General features: G+C 40.5%; 1 protein-coding gene across 4 annotated transcripts; it reads right to left on the minus strand.

Moving 5' to 3' along the window:
- Nucleotides 1-1461: 1461 nt before the first annotated feature.
- On the minus strand, nt 1462-22617 carry NCOA4 (nuclear receptor coactivator 4). 4 transcript variants are annotated; one of them, XM_044240017.1, is made up of 11 exons: nt 22512-22606; nt 18838-18963; nt 8596-8750; nt 7224-7364; nt 6953-7041; nt 6320-6428; nt 5686-5775; nt 5006-5152; nt 2702-3718; nt 1929-2069; nt 1462-1552 (listed from the first exon to the last, which is right to left on the minus strand). In XM_044240017.1, the coding sequence occupies exons 3-11, from the start codon at nt 8734-8736 to the stop codon at nt 1547-1549; spliced, it is 1881 nt and encodes a 626-aa protein (XP_044095952.1). In that variant the 5' UTR covers nt 8737-8750; nt 18838-18963; nt 22512-22606; the 3' UTR covers nt 1462-1546. The 4 variants fall into 4 exon arrangements, with proteins under 4 accessions (XP_044095952.1, XP_044095955.1, XP_044095951.1 ...); XM_044240020.1 differs by lacking the exon at nt 18838-18963 and having other exon boundaries at nt 5006-5149; nt 22512-22617; XM_044240016.1 differs by lacking the exon at nt 18838-18963 and having other exon boundaries at nt 22512-22617.
- Nucleotides 22618-23235: the final 618 nt, after the last annotated feature.

Genomic DNA, 23235 nt, shown 5'->3' on the forward strand with positions numbered 1-23235 from the left:
AATGCAAAAGAATGTTTTACATATTCATTAGCATGGTGATGAATGTAAAATTAGAAATACATCCTTAAACCTCAAAAAACTACGAAGTTTCCTGCAACCTAAGATAATGGAAAAGGCTCCTTAAATTTTTACCTGCCATCTTTATTAATAAAGTTCTAAGTGGTATGGGTGGGGGGCAAAAAAAAAAATAGAAGATACTTTTCAGCTGTGGTTCAAGAAGTCTAATGAAGCTGTATGGCAAGGACTGTGGGACTATGAAGTTTCCCCAGGAGGGTTTTTAAACCATATCACAAACCTGGAAAGTATTAACAATAACAGAGGCAAGCTGAGTGGCTTAATAGTTTAAAAGCCTGGAAAGCAGCTATGTATCTCACCTTAGAGAATTTAAAAACATTATAAATCACATTTCCTACAGAGAAACCTTTTAAAGCATGGACATGACTTTAAAGGATACTGAGAAGACATCAAGTTTTCATAAAGCTTCAGTAAACACCCCCAAGGCACAAGTGTTCAAAACGGCCTTTTCACTAAAATGTCACTGCATTCTAATACTTCCAGAGGTATAGATTTACTATGCTTGCAGTGAGAGGACATTTAATTTATGCCTAGTTAAAAGCACCAGGTGTCAAGCTCAGCTTCCCCTTACACAGGATGCACCGATAACCCTTAGGATAGCAAATAGTTCAAGTAGTACATTTCCAACATGTCTTGCCTTTTGTTGATTGATTAGTCAGCACTAGGGCTCTCTGACCTGTAGTTCAGAATATTTTGAAAGTGGCTAGGACTACCCTAACTACAGTCTTGAAGCAATAATGGAGCTCTTTTAGAGCTCACTAGATACTTTAATAATAATATTTAGAAAAGGGAAAAAGACAAAATTTGCAGTAGCTGAATCTTTCAAAAGAGAAAAATAATGTAGAATCGGACATGTAAGTTAAAATGTTTTGTAATTAATGTCCAAAATGGCCAAGATTGTTAATACACATTTTGGTAAGGGGAAAAAAAAAAAATCACTACATTGGCAAGGTTAACTATTTGTGTGAAATACACTATATATTAAACAGAAGAATCATTTCCACCACCAATGGAAGAAAACCCACAGCAAGGGAAGCATCTAAAGGAGGACAATCAAAAGTTTAGGGAAGCTTACTAGCTTTCCAATACATCAACACGCCTTGATTATACAACTATTTCATTTTTAAAACTACAGTGTTTTAATGTACTTCTAGTAACAATCCAATCTAAGGAGCTGTAGAGGCTTATGAAAAAGACCTATCCACCAAGATGCTATTTCTAGTGTAGGGCTGAGTTAATACTTCTGTAAGAAGGAACTGAATCACCTTAGCATCAACAAACAGCCTTTTTCTTTTACACAGTAACTCATAATTTGATGACTTATTTCTCTTCACTAGCTAAAAATTAGACAGGAAAGGAACTAAGCTGACTGGTCAGACCCAGAAACACAATGATTTGGTAAGCCACACAGTCACTCGGCCCATGGATGTGAGAATTTGCAGAAAAGCTGCTTGACTCGTGTTCCATTCTTTCACATCTATAAAGAAAAGTCCAAAGATTAGAGTCACTTCACTGTAGGATAAAAGCACATCTCTCCCACAACCTTCCTTAGAGCGGATTTATTTCTAAATAGACTGATAAAATCCACACAGGCTCTGAAAATTCCCAACAGTTTTATCATCTTGAAGGGTCACTTTCAAGTATGTCCGAGTTATTTCATAAAGCAAGTTCAACTGAAATACCTGAAAAACTGTTATGATCCCCACCACCGCCCCCCCAGCCACTCTCACTTGCCTAGCATACATGCCATTAACAGGAATATAGTTCAATGGGTCCTGTTAATTCCCAGTGAAGACAAAACATTTACAAACAGCTAAAATCTCGCTTTTTTAACACTAATGGAATGTACACACCTGTAGAGGAGTTCGATATAACCACTTTTCTTTGTCAACTTTAAGCTGCATACAGGCAAAGAGGTCACAAACTGCTGGGAGGCCGTAACGGTCTTGGGGAAAGTTATGTTCCTCCTGTAGGGGTGAGTTAAGTAATACTTCCTGCAAGAAGACAATAAGGGTGGGTTGCTACATGACAGCTGGGAGGCAAGAGACCCAACCTAACTCATCTTCCAAATAGTGTAGTGTCTGTAAGGAATATTTTGCGATGTTGTAATAATGTTGTAAATGTTGGCCATTCTAATAAGCAAGAGCAACGGTACAACAGTTTATGGCTTTTCCATAAACAGCCAATAACAGTCTGGGTTTTGTTTTGTTTTCCTTTTTTTGTTTCCTGCAGGATGGGAATTAGGGGTCTGGAAAATACACCAAAATTTCAGTATGAATCACTAATATTCCATCAAAATTAACAGGCCAAATAACATTTAACATATTTAAGGATCTGGCCCCTTTACAAGATTCATGATTAAAGTATAAATCAGGGCCCCTGAGTGGCTCAGATGGTTAAGCATCTGCTTTCAGCTCAGGTCATGATCCCACGGTCCTAGGATTGAGCCCCACAACAGGCTCTCTGCCCTGAGGGAAGCCTGCTTTCCCTCTCCCACTTTCCCTGCTTGTGTTCCTGTTCTGTCTCTTGTAAAATTTTCCTTTTTAAAAGAAAAAGAAAAAAAGTACAAAAAACGTACAAATCTACTAACTATAGTTCAAATGGTGTTATTTTGATGTGTGCTCACCTTGGCCTTCTTTCGAAGTAGCCACTTGTCTTCTCTTGAGGTTAACTGGCTGAGGTTTCCCATTTTCTTTCCTGGCAAGACCCAGTCAGCTGTGTTTAAGGGACACCACGAAGTGGCCACCGGGTTCATAAGCTTTTGCTTGCCAGCACTATCTTCAATACTAGGCACTTCTTTGGGACAACCTTCTTTGCATGAGGGTGTGATGAGCCACTCTGACAAAGGACTGTTCCTTATGACTTGGAAGGAATCAGCAATTCTAGAAGGAGCCACTGCCTTTGACATCTTAGCTTGTTGTGTTGCCTCTTTTCTGGAAGGACAGAGCCACATACTCAGGGAATCTGTACACTTCTCAGGCTCAGGATTTGGTTCCACCGGCATACCATTTTTGTCTTTTCCTTCTTTCTTCAGAAGCCATTTACACAGAGCTTCCTTCTCACAGTTCTCATCACACACACACTCTGCAAAGCTTGTACAGGGCTCGTTGGCCTTGCATACCTCTTCTACTTTATATGGGTCCTGATGGTTCTGAACAAGCCAATCCTCCGTAATCAGGCTCGGAGTAGACAAGGGTTTCTTGGCCTCAGAATGGTCATTCAGGCACTTCAGATTACCTAGGTTTTCAATCTCTACACCCTTGGGCTGGTTGCCCCGACAATTGGTACAGGAATCGGGCTTGACAAGCCAATCATTCACACTGTAGGGCTCCTGGAACACATGCAACAGGAGCTTCAACTTCTCACTGGTTTCACAGCTGCCATTCCCAGGCCTCTCCAGTTTATGGGATTCCTGAGGAGTCACCAGCCAATCAGAAAGGTCCATCTCATCTTGATCAAGAAGGTCCAGGTCTCCAACCTTTTCAATTTCAACAGAGTAAGAACTGGTGGTAGAATGGCTGTTACACTTTTGGGAAGTTGGCTTTTCAGGAACCTCTTGTTGCTGACTCTTGTAGAGCCAGTTTTCTAAGCCCTTTACGTTGCCCCAGACATTACTGAAGAAATTGCAGGCTCTGGCAGAAGTCTACACAAGAAGTACACAGTATTAGTTCAAAAGAACATTATGGCTGCTTTGGAATTCAATGATAAGAGTTCTATCTGCACATTTATTACACTGCCCAGTGTTTCTAAATTTACATAGATAAGGCCAAGAGACAGGATTTCTCTACTGCAATATTTATATACGTGAATAACAAAAAAATTAATTTTCTGCAGTTTTAAAAAAAGTTAAAAAAATAGTAAAGATAAAGTAGGAGAGAGTACTTGTAGCATATTTGATAGAAAAGAGTCTGGCAGTTCTACGTAATAAATCTTTATGAAGAGGGCGCCTGGGTGGCTCAGTGGGTTAAGCCTCTGCCTTCGGCTCAGGTCATGATCTCAGGGTTCTGGGATGAAGTCCCACATCAGGTTCTCTGCTCAGCAGGGAGCCTGCTTCCCCTCTCTGCCTACTTGTGATCTCTCTCTGTCAAATAAATAAAATATATATTTTTTTAAATCTTTATGAATAAAGAAGACAAAAATGAACAAAGAATATGATTAGGCAACTCATCCAGGAAGACTAATAAACATGAAAAATATTCAACCTCCATAAGCAAAGAAACTTCAAAACAAGTAAAACTGCTACTTTGTATCAAATCTGGAGAAAAAAGGAACTTATAAATATGATTGTCACTATTCAAGAAGTTTCAGGGAAGGAAGCACCCTCAATATTCTGCTACATGTTCTTCTGAATATAAACTGGTACCAACTTCCTGGAAAGTCAAACTGGCGATATGTATCCAAAGTCTTGAAGGGTATGCAGAATTATAATCTAGAAATGCAATTTCTAGGATTTTACTAATCAAGAATGTGCACAAACGAACTCCTGGCTGTTTAGGGGAACTCTGTTTATACCTAAAAAACTAGAGTTTAAGTTAGAGCCAATCAATAAAATATTATATGCTATTAAGGATTTTATGGAAGAAATTAAAGATAAACATATTTGTGCTCTACTAGTGGAAAAAATCCAATCAAAACAGGATTTACAGAATCATGTTTCTGAAGTATATGTACACAGAGAAAAATGGAAGTATATAAACAAGTGTTACAGTAATTAGCTCTGAATTTTGGGATTATGAGTTTGTATTTCCTTATGGTTCTGTTTTCTAAGTTTTCTATCTGTAGTGAAGAGGTATCACTGTTGTAATAAAGAGTTATAAAAATATTTTCAGCTTGGAACTAAAAACCAAACAAAGACATAAACCATAGTTAAAAACTAAAACCATCTACTACTACTGCGTCTACCTCAGAAACAATAAAGGCAGCAACACACCTGACTGTTCTCCAACGTCTGCTTTTGGGTGAGCCAGTCCTGGAGGTTGGTGCTGGGGATGTAAGGAGCCTGACGACCACTGGCAGGTTTGCTTCCAAGGAGCCAGTCACTGAGAGAGACAGCTGTGGTGCTGGATGCTGACTTCTGCTAATCACATAATACTCTGCTGCTTAACAAGGCAATGCCAAATGCCATGGAAGGTTCACCAGAAAAGCAGGAGATCCACACTTTCTAATTTTGGCTTCCCACTGACCCCGCACATATCACATGACTTCCCTAACCCTCCATCTTAACAATTATAAAACAAGAAGTATAGCTCATCTCCAGGGTTGCTCTCAATTCAAAACATCTAACATTCCTATTCACATTGCCTTAAGAATTATAAAGAGAAGGTTCCCTAAGAGAGAACTACCCCAATCAGAGAGCTAATGATAATATGTCTTATGAACTAATTGACAACAATTGCCTTTTTCTCTAACACCTATAAAACCTCTAAATTTCTATCTGACATTCAGTCTCAAAGGGAGTGTTTAATTGCATAAATTAACTTATTTCCACTGGTGCCATTTTGCAAATAAATGGTATCAAAAAGTAAATAAATAAAAGTGATTTACTCAAAAGCCAAAAGACATATAAGCCAAGTAATAACTTAGTTACCAGAAACAAAAATGACATTTTACCTGTTCTGGCAATGGGATATAACCTCTTTTCTCCAGGAAAGGCCCAATATTCGATGAATTAGCGTGAGCAATCAGGTGCTCAGGAATTTGCTATAAAATGAAAGGAAATTAATCACATTTATTAACATTATGCTTTCATCCCAAAAAGGTGAAACTGTAATTCCTCAATTTCAAAAGTAATAAGCAAAGCATTATCATTTCACTAGAATATTCTTTACACTAAATTCAATGACCTACACAAATAGTTATGAAATCTGAGAATTCTCTACTACATAACTCACTATACAAGAGAATTCTTCACCAGAACTGGTAGTATTACCGCTTTTACAAGACCCAAATGAGACCTTGTTTGGTTTTTTATTTTAAAGACCATTCAAGTCATAGATTTTATAAGAAAAATGTCAAAAGTTATGTAAAAGGATACAAGATGAATTCTGGAGATTTTAAGTGAGTCAGTTCCACATTCCAAGAACTACCAGCCTAATGCTCTATCAACTTAATCAGAACATGAAACTTCTGAAGCATAGCAAATGCTCAAGAAAGCCACTATTCACAGCAAAAATTTCCAAGACCATCTGTGAGTCCATAGGTCTGAGAAGTGCTCTATGAATTATCAGAGATCAACACTACTCACAACGGTCTTGAGAGATCCAAACGTGGTGATGGCCTGACGCAGAGCAGTTGTGTCTGCTTCAAACAGCAGGACAGTCGAATCTTCGGGTTTGAGGGTCAAATTGCCCAGTCTGGAGAAAAAATAAACAAAATCTATTTTTAAGGAATAATGATTTTAATCTAAAACAAAAGCCAAAGTGTGAAGGATTTGAAATGACTGTACTTTACTTTTCTAAGAAACTCATCAAAGGCAGATGACTTCACTATGTACCATCAGGTATAATATTAAGTATATAAAGTCAGATGATCTTATCACAGGAAAAGAGAGGTCAGGTTAAATCCAAGACATACTATAAGACACAAAATTGGCTTGTTTTTTAAATACATCGAAGTTGGGGCAGCTGGGTGCTTCAGTTGGTCAACCATCTGCCTCGGGCTCAGGTTATGATTTGGGGCTTTTAGAATCAAACCCCGTATCAGGCTCCCTGCTCAGCGGAGAGCCTGTTTCCTCCCTCTCCCCACCCGCCCCAACTGCCCCCCACTCCTGCTCTCTCTTGATATCGCTCTCAAATAAATAAATAAAATATTTTTAAAAATAACATACATACATCAAATCAAAGAGCCAAAATTCAAAACAAGTAAAAAATATCTTTACCTCTCCAGGCACACAGAAACTTGATTGGCTAGATCTTTGTTTTGGGTGCACTCTAGTTGATGAATAAGACAATTGAACTGGCCCAGTAACTGTAAAAAAAAACAGAACCATGTAGCCAGTGATACTAAAAGCACCAAATATATCCAAGTTAACAAACAGCACTTGAAATTAAACTTATACCTGATCTTTATTAATGCTACATTATAGGAAAGATATTCTTTGGAAACCAGAAACCATACTCAAACTGATTACTGCCTTGCAGCCTCCTTACCCAGTAGAGCTGTTGGGTCTGCTGCTGAAGTGTCTCCTCTTTAAGCTGATAGAGGAGATCTACCTGCTCATACAGCCACACCTCACGGCTTCGAAGGCATTCCAGGTGACGGCTTATGCAGCTGTGAATCTGGGCTTTGACCTAGGAAACATATCCTATTAGCCTCACTGCTGTTAAGAAGCCCAAAGAATGGTGTTTCCCACAGAATGGTGAGTTTCTTAAGCTTATGGAGGGGATCACAAATCTTTTTCGTCATCCAATCATATCTATGGAGCATCTCCCCAGAAAATACATATTATATACTCAAAATTTTGCCCGTTAATTCTGGAATTTATGGTCCCCAAAGCAAAACCATGGACCCAGTTTAAGAATTCCAGCCATAAAAGCATTCATAAGCTCTAAAATCCTCCTTCAATACCCCCTCTCTCCAAAGATTAGCAGGTTTAATTGGATGACCTAAAGTAATCAAGAGAAAATAAAAGGACAGATCATGTAATGCTGATCCCCCTCAGTTTTCCATACAAGTTGAAAACCTAAAGTCTTACAAATTTGCCAGTGGAGTAAGATAGGAGTTTTAATAGCTGGCCCTTATCCCTTTTCTCATTCTATGAATGAACCATCTATTTACAGAGGCCAATTCAGTAAAGAGATGTGCGACTACCTGTGAACAGACAGAAGACCACAAGGACAGACAGTTTAAGTAGACCTACAAACTAAATGTTTCTGGAAGCATAAACAGCAATTCAAAAAAGAACAAATATAAAAATCCGAAGGACAGAAATCAGAACAGCTATAAATTATCCATGAAAATTCACATAAGAAACTATTTTAAAACAATTTTTTTCTGTATAATAAAGTTGTATTTCAAAGTCATGTAATACATGGTCTTCCCACTCACCAACAGAATAATATTAGGTCAATGGAACAAAGAGATTTCATTCTGGCTTGATCTAACAGATAAAGTTATTTACAGAACCATGCCACCGCCAAAACCATGCCACCGCTAAGTTAAAAGATGGCAGGGGACATGATGAAGTACCACCCTTCATGCATCAAGGACACACAGCTGGGAAGTATGGTACTCATTCATTTTGTTATTTTTAACTGAGGGCAGTACCTGGCACAGGGACCACACAGAGGAGCAATTAAAAAATGCATGCTGAACTGAACTCTTTAAGGTAGTACAAGGTTTTTCAGACTCTTCTACCATCTGCTTAATTTCACTTGGGAATCAAAGGTACCAACATTTCAGGCATACCATGCAAGGCATCAGGTGAAACTTTTTGGTTGGCACAGAGAAGCCAAGCCCTTAGCCATACTCTAGCCCTGCGCTGAGAGTCCAGACAAGGGAAGAAAAAAGCACATGTCACACCTCTTGCAGGTTATCTTTAATTTGTTGTTCAGCCCGGAGAACTCCACCAATAGCAAGCTCCAAGTCCCTCCGTGCATCACAACACCTCAAAAGGGGCTCTCTAGTACTGGAGCAGCCACTCTGGTCCTGTGAGGTACTCATTCTGCTCACTGTTCCTTTGAAAGAAAAAAAAGAAGAACAATCTAAATTGTACTGTAATTACAACCAAAAACCACCTTTCAATCATCCCCCAAATGATCATTCCAACCAGCTCCCAATTACTAACTTACTTAGATTACCTCCAACACAGACCTGGCACATAGTATACCCTTAATAAATACTGCCTCTTCTTCCCTGCCCACCACTACTGCATTCCTACCCTACAATTCTATGCATGTACTTTAGTGACATTTTAAATGTGAACAGATTATTCCTAAAAAAAAAAAAAAAAAAAGCACTAATTTTCCTGAACTGATATGGCATATGGCCTCCAAGAAGTTAAAAGAATACTACGGTGCAAGTTTCTATTTATAACACACATAGGGGGCACATGTTCTTGTTCTGAAAGGTCTAGAAGGATCCGTAATTACTTTGAAAAGCAACTAAAAACTACTAACTCGGTAAGGAGAATTAAGAACATTGTTTGGATCTGGCATTTACCTAAATTGATTAGGAAAATGGAAATTTTAAATTATTTTCTTTAAGGTGGGACTTTTTTTTTTTAATTTAGAAAGGCTTTAGGAATGGTTTCATAGGTAGGATGCTCTCAAGAATGTAAATCTAACAAAGTAATTTCAAAGGATTCTGATATAAGGGAGGTGCTTACAGGAACTGGTATGGGAAATTACAGAGTTTTCTAATCATCTAAGGTTTACAAGAGATAAGAAACAGAAGTGGAAAGAACAGCACACAAGCAATGATAAAATGATAAGAGACTGAGACAGAGATGGTTGGAAAAACAATGAAGCAAAAGTTTGACAAAAACCACTGGAAGAAGTGTGGTGTCTATCTTAGATAGATCTAGAATCAGAGATAGTTTCTAAACACTTAGAGAAAAGCAGTAATCAATGTAACCCAGCAGGTGTTCACTAAGCCCAATGACATCAAAGTTATCTCCTTCTTGGACAATTCTACTAAACCAGCCACTCAATGTAGTCCTGCAGCCACACTCTATCTGGATGCTCAACAGTATGTCCTGTGTCAGGTGATATCCTATCTTTGGGGACAAGTGAATATGAGATAAACAGGTACAACTAAATGGAATCCTAAGATTATTTTTTACAAACAACTCAAAAGAATAGAAGAATGACAAACAACTCAAAAGAATAGACTGAATGAAGCCAGTCTATAAAGTTTTTAGAGGTATGTTTTCCCCCAAACTCCCGTTTTCCCTAATTACATGGATTAAAAAAAAAAAAAAAAAAAAACAGAAAGCAGATATTACAGTTGCAGTTAACAAGTGACTTTGATAAAAAGATTCCACAACAATCTCTACACAGCTGTTAAATTTGATAAAACAAAATGTAAATTTTTAAAACTTGAATGGGGGAGGACAAAGTGGAAGAGAATAAAATGTTTTTTAAAAGGATGAAGATTTTTAATTGAAAGTAACCTCTATATGAATTAGCACTGTGCTGGGTCCGAGAGAAAACAGACTGTTTGCATTTACCAACAGTATAGTGGTTGTCACAGGACTAAGCTGTTCCATGTTTATTAACTAAATTTAAAATTTCTTTCTGATTAACACAGTTTAGAACAGGCAAAGGGACCTTCAAACCATGAAAAATTTCTCCAGGAAGGGAAGCTGTTTAGCCTAGATAAGTCTCTGCGAGGACTTGATTACGACACTCAAATACTTGGTGACCGCTTGAAAAGACTTAGATTTGTTCAGAATCACCCAAAGGGAGTAGAGGAGGATTACCAGGAGACATCTGAGGAAACACGTGAAAGAACTTCCTGTCAGTTCTGAAGGCAGAGACCTTCTCAAAGAAGCCAGCTTTGGCTGAATGGCTGCCTACCCAGTGTAGAGTCCCCCAAAAGGCTGGCTCTTCATCTGAAAGCAAGTGACTTCTGGCCTAGACTGTACCTGCAAGCCTAGGGTTCAGGACCACATAGCTAGCTAAAAGCTGGGAAGGGACAAAAGTGGTATGACCCCCATCCTTAAATAAAATGATGGGAAGAAGAAACCGAATAGGCTTTCTTTTGAGAATCTCAGGGAAAGATACATACTGAGGAACTAGAGATCCTCTAAGAAACTGAAAGATTCAGGAAACTTTGTAACTTCCCTGTTATTTCGCTATCTCAATCTGTTTCCCCATAATGACCTCTAAAAAGGAAGGGCCTCCGTAACTAAATTTGACAGAAATCTTTGTGGAATTTTTTTTTAACCCTCAAAAGGCCAGCTGTAACTATTTTGCTAACTTCTTTTTCACACTGTAAAACTGACCTGTTTTAAGCACAGGCATTAGTGTATACTTAGTGCACACTGTTAAGACCCTGAACAATACCTGTGCAACACAACTGAACTGCTGGCTCATACGTGGAGAGCTAGTGTCACCTCATTACCAAAAGTTGCTTCACTTTGCACTTAAAAGTTACATGCAAGGCATATTTAGCTGTCTTTCCAATTATTAACCAACTTTCACTTGTGCCAAATTTCCCATTGTTAGGTCTTCATCATTTGTATGGAATGCCATAATGCCTGGCACAGTGTAAAATGCAATCAATAAAATTAAATTAAGATGTACTGGGACACTTGGGTGGCTCAGTCGGTTAAGTGTTTGCCTCCGGCTCAGGTCACGATCTGAGTCCTAGGATCAAGTCCCACATCAGGCTCCTTGCTCAGCGAGGAGCCTGCTGCTCCCCCTGCTTGTGTACACTTGCGCTCCCTCTGACCAAAAAAAAAAAAAAAAACCGAAATCTTTTTTAAAAAATAAGTATATAAATAATAAATTAAAATGTACTTCACAATGCCAAACCCAAGCTCCAGATCACACAGGTGGCAAAGTCAAATGCATATAAGTGCTATTATTAGGTCTTCTGAATTCCATTACAAGTACTATAAAAAACTATCCAATAGGAACAAAAAATGGCAAAAGTACACAAACTGGGTTTTCTCTTTATCAGCTATGAACAGAAGGCAGGATGAGATTTAAGTTACAAAACTGATTTTCCCCACATATTTATCACATGTTTTCACATGTTATCCTTCAATGCAGTCATCTTGTTAATAAGGGTCTTTAGAGCCCATCTGTCACTGCCCCACCACCTTCAACAGAAGACTGTTTTAAATGTACATTTTTTTAGACAAAGTCAAAAGTTTAAGTGCTTCTAAAACTTTCCTGCCTCTAGGGTTCCTGTCCTACTAGGTTTGGAGGGGAGGAGGAAGGAGGAGGGAGAGATATACGCACCCCTCATATAAAGAAAGCTCCAGAAAAACCTAGAGCTCTCCCCAAAGAGTTCTACAAACTATACATGCTATCTTTGCACAAATCTAATTATGAATTCCAAAGATCATGAAACCAGGATTGAGCAACCAACCACAAATGAAGCTAAATCATTATCATGTGGTTTAACCATAAAATTTCCAAAAAGCTATAACCCTCTAGTGACCAGCACAAACCACACTTTGAAGCTGAAAATCTCTTAGCCATCTCTTTTGTAGACTGTTCTCATTTTACAGATGAAGCCACTAAGGCCCACACAATTTAAACAACCCATCTAAAGACCACAGGCTTGAGTTCAGAACTAAAGTTCCAGGGGGTATAGCTCAGTGGTAGAGCATTTGAGTGCAGAACTAAAGTTCCTAAGGTCTAGTCCTGGATGCTCTCTGACCAGCTTGTTCTTCCTTTAGTGTCTTATCACCCACAAATTACTTTTATTTGCCAATACTAAAGTTTGAAATTAACATTCAAAAAAAAAAAAAAAAACCAAGAATGAACATTCCAATGGCATGCTACTGGAATAACTTCCACTAAGATTCTGTCCATTTTCATAGTCCTCAATAAATTATGACAATTACGACATTAACATATAATGTATTACCTGTTTCAGGGATACAGCTCTATGATTCATCAGTCTTACACAATTCACAGCACTCACCATAGTACATACCCTCCCCAATGAAATTATGACGATATTTAGAACTTCTTCCTTGGATAATGCTAACAAATAGTACCTGTGCATGTCAAGATAGTTTCGGAATAATCAAAACACTGCCAAATACCAGTGCCAAGTACGAAGGACACAGCAAGCGACCTTGATTCTGATCCCTCATCTGTATCACAATCAAAGTTCCATTTGTCTATCTGAAGGCTAGGCCAGGTCATCTCTAACTGCACCTTCCAGCTCTCACTGTCTGTCACCCTTCCCACCTGCCCCTCCTCTCCAAAAAAAATTTTCCACTTTTTATTTTCCTGGCATCCAAATCATTGCTAGAAGCCCACGCCCTGAAAAAACAATCCACAGCATACATCTGTGTTGTATGGATTACTAAATCTGAAATACTGCCAATCTGGTTATCTTTGATGAGACAATATAGATTAGAATGTACAAATTTTCCGGAAAAAAGTTATTAATTATGAATTAATATTCCACATTACCTTGAGACATTTCTTCATCACACGTTATTGTTTAAAAAAAAAGTTATTTTTTTATTTCACAGTTCATTCACTCAAATGCTATGTATGTCCTACCCTAGCCTCAGCCCACTTTTAATTCTTTACGAACACAAGTATTTTTGAAATTCAGGATCTGATTCTCCGTAACTTTTTTTACACCTCGCAAATAAAGGTTAATACCTGAAGAGACTTACGCAAAATAAGTAACCATGAAATCACGATAGCATATTTTAAGATTTACACTTCAGAGTTTACTTCGCTGTATACTTGTTAACTACAGCAACCGAGCACATCATCTTTCCGAAGCAGTAACTACAAACCGACTACAAAATTCCCCACCTAATGCCAAGTAAGACTTTTCTAGTTAAAAGCAACAATGATTCATGCAACTTTCCAGGTTCCCCAACACTTTCTAAGAGCACAGTAGCCCTACGAAGCCGCGGTACGGTCCCTGGAACCCGCAGCCCTCAGGGGGGTCACCGCTCAGCACGCATGCGCACAGCCGGGGCCGCAGAGCCCCCTTCCCCACCACAGCGTGGTAAGAGACTCCAAGCGCTCCGGCAGCGCCCCTGGGCTGCCCGACGAACCTCACAGGCGGGTCTCCGCCGCGCGACCAGCCTGCCGAACCGGAGCCGCTTTGACCACGACTGGAGTGCCGAAGGTTCCCGAGGCCACGAGCCACGTCCCACCCCGCCTGATACTGGCCGCAGACCTCGGCGGCTGGGAGCGCGCACGTCGGCGCCGGGGACGAGCAGAGAGGCTCCGCCCACTCGGGCACCTCCCCTCCCCCGACAACCCCAGGCCCCCGCAGCAGCTAGCTGAGCTCGGGCGTGGCTCCTCCCGCCCCGCCCCGCCGCTTCCGGAAGCCGGTTCCCAGGGGCCGCTCTCCAAACTCCCCTCGCCCCAGATGCTCCAGCTCGTAGCCTCTGTCCACCCCGCTCCGCGCTCCAAGTCGTCAAGGCGTCTACGGCTTAAGGATTTTGCTGCTCTTCACTACAGAGAAATAACAACCGTGGGTCTTTTGAAGGCTTACCGAGTTATTCTTGGAATGTCCCTGCCCAGTAGTTTATGCCTCCGAGATAACCACTGTCAGCACAGCTGGAGTTCAGCCCTCGCCTTTTGTTCCAGGTGTCCATTATTACTGTCGCCAACTCAATGAGAATTACATGAATTATATGTAAAATGTTTACGACAGTACCTGGCATACAGTATTCCTGTTTGATTATCATGCTCAGAGTACGACTAATTTGGTGTCCTTTTCTCCAAAAACAACCCTTACAGCCTGTATATCCAATCAGGCCAGAAGACAAAATCTAGACAGCACTAGTCATTCCCTTTCAATCCATTTTATTAATGTAAAAAATTTGCTCTTGTCTATGCTCATGGTTTCATGTGCATACACAAATAAAAATAGTTTTATTTTTGTAAATAGTAAGAGTAAAGCAAAACCATATGAAAAAAGACAAAGGAAACACTAATGGCCATCACCTTCAATTAAGAAACCCTCAGATTTCAGATGAACAGACTTTGTGGAGGCTCTGTTTTATTTACGATGCACAAAGTTTCTGGGATCCCGTTTCAGATATTAATTACCAGAAATAAGGAGAAAACAATTTCTTCTTCATTGGATAACACATTTTGTAAAGATGAAAAATTAGACATACTTCTAAATGATTAAAGTTTAAATTTTCTGGCCTTTTGTACTTGAAGTCAAATGGCTAGAAAGGAGGAATTCTCTATCAAAATATAACTGATGTCAAGAACTTTCATCTTTTAGATGCCCCTATAAAATACTCACAATGTAAATACAGTAGAAACTGTGCTATCACCTACATAACCGGTAGTCTCTACACCCTCTCTAAAAGATCCTGACCAGCGCCTCCACACACTAAATGCGCCAGCTCTCCCTCACTTGAATTCCTGAGTTACAGTAACTGAGAGTTAGTGTTCTGTCAGCTTATGCCAGCTTTAGTTGTTATTAAATGATGTGATTTATTCAATTTTATATAAACATAAAGACTGTGGAGGAAAAAGTCATAAAAACCCAGAAGAATTCCAGGGGTGCCTAGGTTTCTCAGTGGTTACATGTCTGCCCTCAGCTCAGGACATGATCACCGGGTCCTAGGATCAAGCCTCGGTAGTGCTCCCTGCTCAGTGGGGAGTGTGCTTCTTCCTCTGCTCCTCCTCCCAGCTCATGCTCTTGCTTCTTTCTCAAGTGAATAAATAAAAAAATCTTTTTTTTAAAGATTTTATTTTTTTATTTGACAGAGATCACAAGTAGGCAGAGAGGCAGACAGAGAGAGAAAGAGAGAGAAAGAGGAGGAAGCAGGCCCCCTGCTAAGCAGAAAGCCCAATGTGGGGCTTGATCCCAGGACCCTGGGATCATGACCTGAGCCGAAGGCAGAGGCTTTAACCCACTGAGCCACCCAGGCGCCCGGAAAAATAAAAAAATCTTTAAAAAAAGAAATCTAGAAGAATTCTGTATTCAAACTACTTTGTAGGCCCTTAAACTTCATTATTTGCCCTTACAGCCTTATAAAATGTTTCTATTTTACCTCTCTTCTGCTTCAAGATTTCTATGCTGTCTCAGAACAAGAGAACCATCCACTCCTAGTAGATCATCTCATTTAGAGATAACATAAACTATAACTCTCCAATGACTCCCTACTTGCCTATAGGATAAAGTCCAAATTTCTTTTTTTTTTAAGATTTTATTTATTTATTTGACAGAGAGAGATCACAAGTAGGCAGAGAGGCAGGCAGAGAGAGAGAGAGAGGAAGAAGCAGGCTCCCCACGAAGCAGAGAGCCCGATGCGGGGCTCAATCCCAGAACCCTGGGATCATGACCTGAGCCAAAGGCAGAGGCTCAACCCACTGAGCCACCCAGGTGCCAATAAAGTCCAAATTTCTTACAAAGTTAATAAAGTTCTCTATTTTCTTGCTCCAACATGATTCTTCTGCTATCTCCTCAGAGCAGCCCCACACTGTGACCTGCTACACAGCTATTCTATCCACAGTCATCCAGGCTGGTTCACCTTGTCCAGCTTGGCTCTCCCAGTGCTCTCCACCAGCAATATTAGTTCCCTTCTCCCTACCTGTATGCTTTTCTAACTATGCTCAAGTCCCACCACTATGAAGCCTTTCCTGACCCAGCACCCCACTCCTCACTAGTTTGGGCCGACAGAGTTATATGCTCCTTCCTCTGGACCCACTCTAATCAGTATAGGTTTCCAGCATGACACCTATAACATGTTACTCTAATTACATGTTACATGTCTGCCTCCTTAGCCTGAGACCTCCAGGATAAGGTATCATGTTTTATTTGGCTTTGTACACCCTAATGCTGAACAGATAGCCTGATAAGGGTGTCCTGGCATTACCAACCCTCTTCACTTTACATGCTCTATTGCACTGACATAAAGAGAATGGTGTCCCTGAAGTTGTGCAGTGCTGTGACCCTAAATTCACCAAAGACTTTACTTATGTTTGATAAATGGATAGATGAATAAATGATAAGCAAATGTTCAAGTTCAGACTAGCCAGATTAAGTATAGTTCTTCATTAAACATAGATAATCAACTTGATGTCACACTTAAGGCCTGCATTAATTCAGGAAGGTTTTTCAGAAGTGGAAATGTTTCTAGTGTAATGCTACTTTTAGTTTTCTCTCAAACAAGACAAAACTAGCAAGGGTATTGCCACTGACACCATGATCCCAGAACAGGCACTGAGATAAAGCATCTTTCCTGAGTCCAGACCTGCCAAAGTTCAGCTATAGAGACTCACAAACATGAGGAAGTCTTTGAGTTAAAGGGGGAAATATTAACTGTACTTGAGCACAGTTAAGTACTTGAGCCAACTCAGGATTTTTTTTTTCCTAAGATTTTTGCAGTACCACAGAAATTCTAGCTGACATCACAAAAGTTTGGTTGGCTTTCAGAACTGGGGCCCTATTTTCAACTTAAAACTTCTGCCCATAATACAGTCAAGGATAGGAAAATATCTACCATCACAGTAATAATACCATTTTATCCCTAATTTTATGATAAATATCTTGTGGTTTTTTCCAACAGGAAGTGAACAAGTAATAATTTTCTTCTTTCAAGCCCAGGGGACTAGCAATAATGTCAAAATTAAATTCAAAATACACCTAAGATTATGTTCTTATGAAATCAGTACTTGTATTAAAAGACTTAATTTCGGGGCGCCTGGGTGGCTCAGTGGGTTAAGCTGCTGCCTTCGGCTCGGGTCATGATCTCAAGGTCCTGGGATCGAGTCCCGCGTCGGGCTCTCTGCTCAACAGGGAGCCTGCTTCTTCCTCTCTCTCTGCCTGCCTCTCTGCCTACTTGTAATCTCTCTCTGTCAAATAAATAAATAAAATCTTAAAAAAAAAAAAAAAAACTGTCAGAAACTAAGATTTAAAAAAAAAAAAAAAAGACTTAATTTCTTATCTGTAACTAAACTGGCAATCAAAAACCTTTTAACCTATATGGTCAGTTCACTCCTTCATTGAACCAAACTGCCACATCTGTAGAGCACTCTAGGCACTGGGTAAGAGGAATAGTATGTCTCAAGTGTCCCCAAACATACTTCTACCACCAGAGAATAACATCTTGATTCCAATGAATAATCAAGCCAGGCAAAAATCTGGAATGATGACTTGGGATAAGAATGGCTAAGAGAATTAGAATGAATCATTCACATCAGAATCAAAAAGAACGGCTTCAAAATAACTATTTTAGGGATGCCTGGATGGCTCAGTAGGTTAAGCATCTGCCTTAGGCTCAGGTCATGATTTCAGGCTTCTGGGATAGAGCTGCACATAGCGCTCTGTTCAGCAGGAAGCCTGCTTCTCCCTCATATGTGCACACTCATGCGTGCGTTCTCTCTCTCTGTCAAATAAATAAAATCTTTTTTTTCTTAAAGATTTTATTTATTTATTTGACAGATGGAGCTCACAAGCAGGCAGAGAAGCAGGTGGGGGGTGGGGATGAAGAGCAGGCTCCCTGCTGAGCAGAGAGCCTCCTGTGGGGCTCGATCCCAGAACCCTGAGATCGAGACCTGAGCTAAAGGCAGCGGCTTAACCCACTAAGCCACCCAGATGCCCCAAATAAATAAAATCTTAATTAAAAAAAAAAAAAAAGCTGAAACACTGTTTTAAAAAAATAACTATTTTATTCTCTTGCCAGTGAATCTACCTAATTCAAAGAGGATGATTACCATGTCAGGCTCTGAGGTATTGTAGACTTGATGTGATTTTTATAAATTATGACCAAATATTATAATTTAACAAGCAAAGACAAGGTGAGAAGAACTATACAGCAGCTCCTCTGACAAGCACACTATTTAGAGACACTATCTAAAGCTACTCAAGTAAAAGTGCGCATCTTGGCCCCCATATCACCTAGGCCACTCACTTTGTTTGTGTGTTCTATGCTGAAACAAAGCATTCAGACATATCCATAATGAAAACAAAGCCAAAATCTAAGTTGTAGATAAAAGCTTTAAGAAAGCTAAAAAGTAGCAGGAATAGTAACAAAAATGCCATGGACATCTATGGTGCCTCCATCAAACTGAACTTAATCCAATACATAAAATCCATACATACATACCTGATTATAATCACTTCAGACTTGCAACCTACCTGGTATGCAAACAGAAGTACTAAATTCACTGATTTCAGCAATGCCTAAAAAAGTGCTCTCTGAACCAGGAGCACATTCTATTGTATATCATGCACAGTGATAAATCTTGTCTGAGGCTCCGGCTACTGAAAAAGTCAAACAGATGCACAAAATTAATTGAGATAAAGCACTGGTCCTCAGAGACACAGTTCAAAGCTGTGGTGGCCTGATGTTGAGATGCTGAGTGTAACTCCCAGGGAAGGAGCTTGATGGTGCCACTCTAGCTGCTGGGGCGCATACTACATACTGCCTCAACAAAACAAATGTTGAATATCATATTTGGGTTTTTGCCCTTTTTTATAAAATGCAAAATCCTCTTTGGATTTCTTTCACTTATCGAAAACAGACACAAATGTAGGTCTTTCATAAAGCAAAGTGGCATAATGCAAGCTTTAAAAAACCAGAGGAGGGCGACTGGGTGGCTCAGTGGGTTAGGCCACTGCCTTCGGCTCAGGTCATGATCTCAGGGTCCTGGGATCGAGTCCCACATCGGGCTCCCTACTGAGCGGAGAGCCTGCTTCCCTCTCTCTCTTTCTCTCTGCCTGCCTCTCCATCTACTTGTGATCTCTCTCTGTCAAATAAATAAATAAAATCTTAAAAAAAAAAAAAAAACCAGAGGATACCTATATTAGTATAATAGGTAGCTATTTTTATTACTTCTGGTAAGAGTTAAATGATGGTGGAATGATAATAAAAGAACACATTTTATTATGTAGCTCATCAACTTAATAAGTCACCATTGTATCTCTCCAGTATTCCTACAGAAACCTCATGACTGCTCCCCACTCCTCTCTCCTCACCTCTTTGCTTACTCAGTCCAGCCACAAATGCCTCCTTGCTGCTCCTCCAGCATACCAAAGATACTTCTGCCTCAGGGCCCTTGCACTTTCCTCCAGATATCCATATGCCCACTCCTTCACTTCCTTAGGGTGTCTGACTACTACTTCCTTAGGCTGTCTTTGCAGTGAAGCCATTCCTCACTATCCTATACAAAATAAATCTTTCTTCCATACACTCCCCCTTAATATATTCTACAGTATTTATGATAATCTGACATGTAGAAACCATTTATTTTCTGACCCCACTTCAGAAAACACATTAGGAGGTAAGTCCCACCCAGGAAGGAACTTTGTCTTTTTGTACACTGTTATATAGTAGGTATTCAATAAATATTTTCTGAATGAATTCAGTAAGTATTTAATACATCTATGTGCCAAGGGTTCCTTTTTTAAACTTTCCATTTAGTCCCCACAAACATTTAAAGTACATATTATCACCACAATTCATTAAAAATAAAGAGTCTAGGGGCACCTGGGTGGCTCAGTGGGTTAAAGCCTCTGTCTTCGGCTCAGGTCATGATCCTAAGGTCCTGGGATCAAGCACAGCATGGGGCTCTCTGCTCCGAGGGGAGCCTGCTTCCTCCTCTCTCTCTGTCTGCCTCTCTGCCTGCCTCTCTGCCTACTTGTTATCTGTCTCTCTGTCAGATAAATAAAATCTTTAAAAAGAAAATAAAAATAAAAATAAAGATCCTAAGGCTTGATGAAGTTAAATATATATCACCTATAATCACAAGCTTCCAGGTAGAGGAACTAAGATTTAATCTCAGGTCTGAGTCTAAAGTCCTTAGCCACATAATATATGTTAAAGGGATCACTTCAGTACTAAGAGTTTATGTATTTACTCAACAAATATTTACTGAGTGACTACTCTGACATATACTTATGACAGTCCCTGAGCACAATGGTGAACTTCCTACCTAGAGGAGAATTTGTGCCACTGATTCACCAAAAATTCAGCAGAACATACTAATTCCTTGAAATAAGACACTGAGAGTTAAAAATACACCAGCAGCAATGATGACTGTTTCTGAATTTTTTTCAGTATGCTAACCCTTACTCTCAGAAGGAAAGTATTATAAAACATGAGCCAAGAGACTTTTAGATGGGGGTAGGGATGTATCAGAATATTCTGCAGTTTTCTGAAGCCCCTCCACAGGTTCCTGAAATTCTGGCACAGCTAAGCTGATTTAAATCGGATGGCTAGGCGTGTCCTATGTAATTCTAGAATAGGATATCTCCTCCCCCTCTGAGAATCACATTTTCCTTCCCTTACACAGCTCACTGTGCTTTTCCACTTTTTAAATACCTACCTGTCCAACAGTAGTAATGTAATTGTAGAGGTTTATTTAGACACAAAATATCACAAAACTTTAGGGGCGCCTGGTTGGCTCAGTGGGTTAAGCCGCTGCCTTCGGCTCAGGTCATGATCTCAGGGTCCTGGGATCGAGTCCCACATCGGGCTCTCTGCTCAGCTGGGAGCCTGCTTCCTCCTCTCTCTCTGCCTGCCTCTCTGCCTACTTGTAATCTCTCTCTGTCAAATAAATAAATAAAATCTTAAAAAAAAAAAAAAAAAACTTTAAACCCCTAGGATTTTCCCTGCCCACCCAAGGACAAAAGTCCCGTAGAAGAGGGGGAAGGAAAAATAAAATATAAGGAATATTACTGGGCTAGAGCTTACATATATTATCTCACTTCTCTTAACAAAGAGGCAAGCTAGCAAACATTCCAAAGAGCAAACCAAGTAATTACCATAAACCGCAAGGCACGTGCACCCCCACCACTGTAGCATTTGCATAAGTCTTCCTTAAAGGGTCTGACAGTCTTTAAAGTTCAGAAATGTCACGCTAGGACCCCAGTACAGAAATGAGGCAACCATGATTACCTGTCTCATCCTCACCCCAGGAAATAACTCAAGAGTCCTTACAACCACATTTCCAGATCACCAAGCGGGCGGTGGAAAGATAAACCTATCCAAAATACTGTTCTGCGATGGTGAACCTTATCCTGATTAGAAAACACCGGAAAAAGGTATTGTGAAAAAGCTGCTTTTTCCGTCTGACAGACAGCTTTGTCCGCTGTCATTCTGGATCGCATCATCCCATCCTACATCACATGGCACTAAGACTGTTTTATATTACTGTTACCCCGCCACAGGAATTTACTTTCACGAAAATAAGCGTTGTGCCTTTTTTCCCCCCCCCCCATTGCTGTGGCCTCAACAAAGGCTGAACACGTAGGCAGTGAATAAATGATCGCTGGTGGGATGAATCAAGGAATGAGCAAACCTTGCTCTTCTCTGTAAAAAAGGAGAGAATCAAGCTACCTCTCGGATTGTGGGGAGTATTACATGACAGGGTAGGTAACGCTGTGCTGGCACACAGACGGCCGAAAAAACATCATCTTCCTCGCGTTTTCACCAACAGTTTGGGAATGGATATGCTCTGCGCCCTTTCTGGAAAACGGGGACCTCTTCGCATCCATGAGGCCCTGGCGAGGGCACGCTAAACCTTGCTGCTGTCACTCCCGGGGCCGGGAGAAGGCGGGCGGGCGGAAGGTGGTGATCCCCTGGCAGAGCTCGTGTCAGGAGCTGGGGAGGGGACAGGCTCAGAGCAGCCAACAGTCAAGAAAAGGTGACACTCCCACCCTACCCCGGGGGGCCGGACGGGTTGAGGTAAAGACCGGCGGGGAAGCGCAGGCTCATGCCCGGCGAACAAGCGGTCATGGCACCCCGGACCAGCCCTCGACCTGAGGGCTAGAGGAAGCGTGCAGGCCCCACGAGCCACTGCGGTTCTTACCAGCTCCAAGTGGCCGCTCCTGGCGATCGGAGTGGAAGCTTCGTGGGAGAGAGACCGGCCCGATCAAGTTAAGGGGCCGAAAGGAAGAGTTCTCGCGAGAGCACAACCTTCCTCCCACGCCTCACGCCACACGTCTGACAGTCTCGCGAGATATTCGCTCGGGTCAGCGCAAAGCCCTTGTCCGCCCTCTAGAGAGCACAGAGCGCAGGCGCGCACTCTTTCAGGCGTTCGATATCCGTGTCCTTTTCCACCGTTTCTAAATAAATCAGATGAAGTGAAGCAAAAGTGTTGCAGGCACACTCTGTGCCAAGGATTATCCTAAGTGATTCTCTCACAAGAAATTTCCTCATAAGATAGATTTTAGCTTTAACCTATGCTTGCAAAAATAAATGTCAGAAGACTCGAAAATGACAAATCCTGTATGATTCCACTTACAGAGGGTACCTAGAGCAAGTCAGATTTATAGAGACAGGAAACACGTTGGTGGTTGCCACAGGCTGGGAGAGAGGAATTATTGAATAATGAGTATAAACTTTCAGTTTGCGATGACGGAGAGTTCTGGAGATGGACGTAGTGATGGTTGCACAACAATGTGGATGTAATTCCACTCAACTGTAAACTTTAAAAATGATTAAAGTGGTAAAATTTACATCCTGTATATTCGGCTACAACTTTCTTCTTTTAATTTTAGTAAACAAATGTCAGAGTCCAGATTCCAAGCCAC

Source organism: Neovison vison, chromosome 2, assembly GCF_020171115.1.
Source record: "Neovison vison isolate M4711 chromosome 2, ASM_NN_V1, whole genome shotgun sequence".
NCBI lineage: Eukaryota > Metazoa > Chordata > Mammalia > Carnivora > Mustelidae > Neogale > Neogale vison.